Source organism: Austrofundulus limnaeus, unplaced genomic scaffold (genome assembly GCF_001266775.1).
Source record: "Austrofundulus limnaeus strain Quisiro unplaced genomic scaffold, Austrofundulus_limnaeus-1.0 Scaffold238, whole genome shotgun sequence".
NCBI classification, from domain to species: Eukaryota; Metazoa; Chordata; class Actinopteri; order Cyprinodontiformes; family Rivulidae; genus Austrofundulus; species Austrofundulus limnaeus.
Genome location: NW_013952640.1, coordinates 416367 through 419801, shown reverse-complemented (window position 1 = coordinate 419801; position 3435 = coordinate 416367). Strand labels below are relative to the sequence as shown.

Genomic DNA, 3435 nt, shown 5'->3' with positions numbered 1-3435 from the left:
GGCTTGAATAATGGTAGGGGAAACTCTGAACACACTCCTAAACATTATGGACAGCCTTCCAGAACAGTTGAAGCTGTTCTAGCTGCAAAGAGTGGACCAACGTCATATTGAACCCTGTGGATTACGAATGGGATGTTGCTTAAGCTCATGTGAGTCATGGCAGGAGAGCCAATACTTTTGGCAATATAGTGTATGATGTGAATGACCACAGAATTGAGTATTAAGACCTGCAGTGTGAACATAGCCTAACACACACTATAAATAATATATAAATAATACCTCAACAATGTGGTGTGTTTTAGAGATTTCTGTCAGCAAGTTATTGTCTGCCTTCCAGGTGTAGTTGACTGGCTCGGCTCCTGTTGTGTCTCCATCACATGTCAGGATGAATTCTCTCTTTTCTGGGTCTGGTTGGGATTTACCAATGGTTGGTACAGGAACAGAAGCTGTTTCATTAAGAGAAAAAATAATAACACCATTATGCTCCTTCACAGTGAGCACGTAAAATCCAAATCTCTCCCACAGCTTTACTTTGTAAGTAACGTCACGTAAAAATCCTTTTACTTACAGATGACAAGGAGGTTAACTGCACCGCCCACTCTGTCTCCAATCTCTGGCGTGTACTTCATGCTGTCTTCCTGGAGGAGTCCTTTGATTGTCATCACTCCCGTCGAAGTGTTCAGGAAGACACGTCCTTTAAACAAATATTGTTGGGGTCAGCTCTCCTTCTTACTGTAAGTCGTRTATAAAAATTCAGGCAAACATAACTCTACCTTTAAAAGGACCAAAAGTCTCGACAGATTGTCCATCCCAATCGAGTGCTATGTCCGGCCCATACTTCCATGTGATGCTTTTTGTTTCGCTGGTCACAGATAACCCTTCAGGTATGAGGTCAACTTTGCTGCCAAGCATCCCATACACCATTGTTTCTGCAGGAACAACAACAATATGACTTTCTTTTCCCAAGAGCTTCCTAATTTAGGCTTCTGTTTGGCTGGATTGATAAAGTCTGGATAACAACTCAGCACAGACATGTTCATTTGTAAAATAAAGAACTAAGTAACACTGAGCTTAACTACGTTTAGGGCTCCATCTTGTATTTTTGTTACTTTTTCACAGTATTGAAAACATAATGTGAGGCATATGGTTATTTAGAGTAAAACAATATTGAACATCCACCTATCAAATGGTAAAACTGTGTTTAATGTAGGGCTGCCACAAACGATTATTTTAATAATCGATTAATCACCGATTATTTATTAGATTAGTCGACTAATCGGATGATACGTTAATTGAATATAAAACATACAGCTTATCACGCCAGAATGCAGCTGCTRTTRTATAACCATGGTTAGATTTTAGCTATATGCTAACTAAAAATAATTGCTGTGGAAGGCAAGTTCTGCTCTGCAGATATTGCACAGGTTTCTCTTTCATTTTCTTAAAATGATCCCACACTTTGAGCTCCGTTGTTGGGTAGCCATGATACCAGAGCCTGTCTGTATAATGTCTTGTGACGTCCACGGCCTACCCCAGTTACCACTACTGTGCATGTGTGTCAAGGACAGAAAGGCAGATGTGGCAGTGGAAGGTGTCAAAGYAGTTTGGAGAGAAAAACAAAGTAAAGAACAAAAAAAGAAAACGATTAATCGATTATTAAATTAGTCATCGATTATTTTAATAATCGATTAGTTGTCGATTAATCGTGGCAGCCCTAGTTTAATGTGTGTATTTTATGGCAGAATGTGCTTCTAAAGATGCCCACTACAAACTAGTGTTTGTGTTCTTTGTGTACGTTCCAACTTGTTCTCTTTTTTTTTTTTTACTTTTTGATATTAGTAAACAGTAAAATGCACACAAAGGTCATCAAACCCAAGTCATAAAACACTTTTGTTATAGCAATACGTTTTTTAGATGTATTTCATTCTGCTGTTGTATAGCGTATTAAATGTTATTTTATTATTTTTAAAAAAGGAACTGCAAACTACAAAATTAAACACAAAGAAGGTGATCCTGAACTATATCAAAAAGTGCAGTTTAAATAGAGCTATCTGCTACAGTCAGTCAATATAAAGTCCTATGTGTTGTAATGTGTAGTATTTTCTCCTTTCTTAACCTTTTGTAGGGGTTTTATTTGGATTAACACTCCTCTGAGCTCAAACGTTTCAGTGTGAAAACAACAAAATGACAGCAGTCGAAATGTGCAACAGTCATTGATTGGACTTGACCAAGTAGGGGTCTCTGCAGAACGTGTTGTCCAGTGGGCAGAGGCCTTACTTCACACGCATGTTACAAATAAACTAATTACAAAGAAGTAGATAAAAACTCTACAGTCTTAAAAACACTTTATTATTTATGACTAATGTTTTTTTATTTATTGTAACACTATACCAAAGTGTGTATTTTTCAACATTTTTGAAAACTTTATATTTTTGGAGATCATCCTGCGGCCCCTTTCGTGGTGTTTTGGGGCCCTCAGAAAACCCCGACCCAGTATTAGAAACCACTCTTCTGCTACATGGCTAAACCGAAACAAGTTTTTACATCTCAGTCTGAACTGGGTGGGGCTACGACATGAAAACAATACCTTCCCTTTGCGAACAGACTTCAACAATTCACAAATGCGTAAAAAACACATCATAAAAAGTGTAAATGTATCTAAAAAGGAGAATTTGAACTCACCAGCGGTCACTGAAGTCACCAAAATCATAACCAACCAGCCGCCCAGCATTGTGTGTACAAGAGTCCGACACGGTTTAAATGGAAAAAAACGATAAACAGATCCAAGCTGCTTCCGCAAATAACCCARAAAAACATGCCAAGTAACGTTACCTAAAACCTACAGTCATTTTAGTCCGGGAGCAACAGTTTTAAACACAGTTTCGATCGGTTTCAACAACTTGAAARGCCGCCCTGTTCCGAAAGTAAAAGTAGATGTATCACCGCTTTCACGTCCTGCATAACATATATTTATACAAACTGATTCAGATGTTGGCAAACATGTACTAATAAAAGTAAAAGTAAGCTAAATTTAAAAAAAAAAAAAGCATCTATAAAACGTGATTCTTTGTAGTGTGTGTGTGTGTGGATTGTCGCTAAAAAATAAAAATCATTCAAAAACAGTGCTTTACCAATCCTGGCGGCCAGAAGCTGCTACTGCAGCCAGGTCTGATGACGTCATCAAAACGCGTTTTTGTTTTGTTTACATTTTAGGCTCGCAACGCAGGGTATTTCAAAAATACAAGAAGTTGAAGTTTCTGCCTAAATTGTCTTRTGTTTTCTGTTTGTCATTGTACTATTTTAGAAAATAGTTTATTTGTTTATTGGGGAAGCAAACAATGACTTAAAACCATTRTCCAATTTTTACTTCTTATTGAATCCCATGGCTCAGATTTTGGCTCTAAATTTACACKCCGCAGCAAATTCACCTTTTTT

At 37.5% G+C, this 3435-nt stretch overlaps 1 protein-coding gene across 1 annotated transcript in view; it reads right to left on the bottom strand.

Moving 5' to 3' along the window:
• Nucleotides 1–3082, bottom strand: part of LOC106525714 (T-lymphocyte surface antigen Ly-9) — a 9237-nt gene extending 6155 nt beyond the window's left edge. The window contains exons 1-4 of the mRNA XM_014020038.1: nucleotides 2683–3082; nucleotides 774–929; nucleotides 569–694; nucleotides 280–446 (exon numbers count right to left, since the gene is read on the bottom strand). Coding sequence (XP_013875492.1) covers nucleotides 280–446; nucleotides 569–694; nucleotides 774–929; nucleotides 2683–2731 — 498 coding nt within the window. The 5' untranslated portion in view covers nucleotides 2732–3082. The remainder of the gene's footprint in view (nucleotides 1–279; nucleotides 447–568; nucleotides 695–773; nucleotides 930–2682) is intronic.
• Nucleotides 3083–3435: the final 353 nt, after the last annotated feature.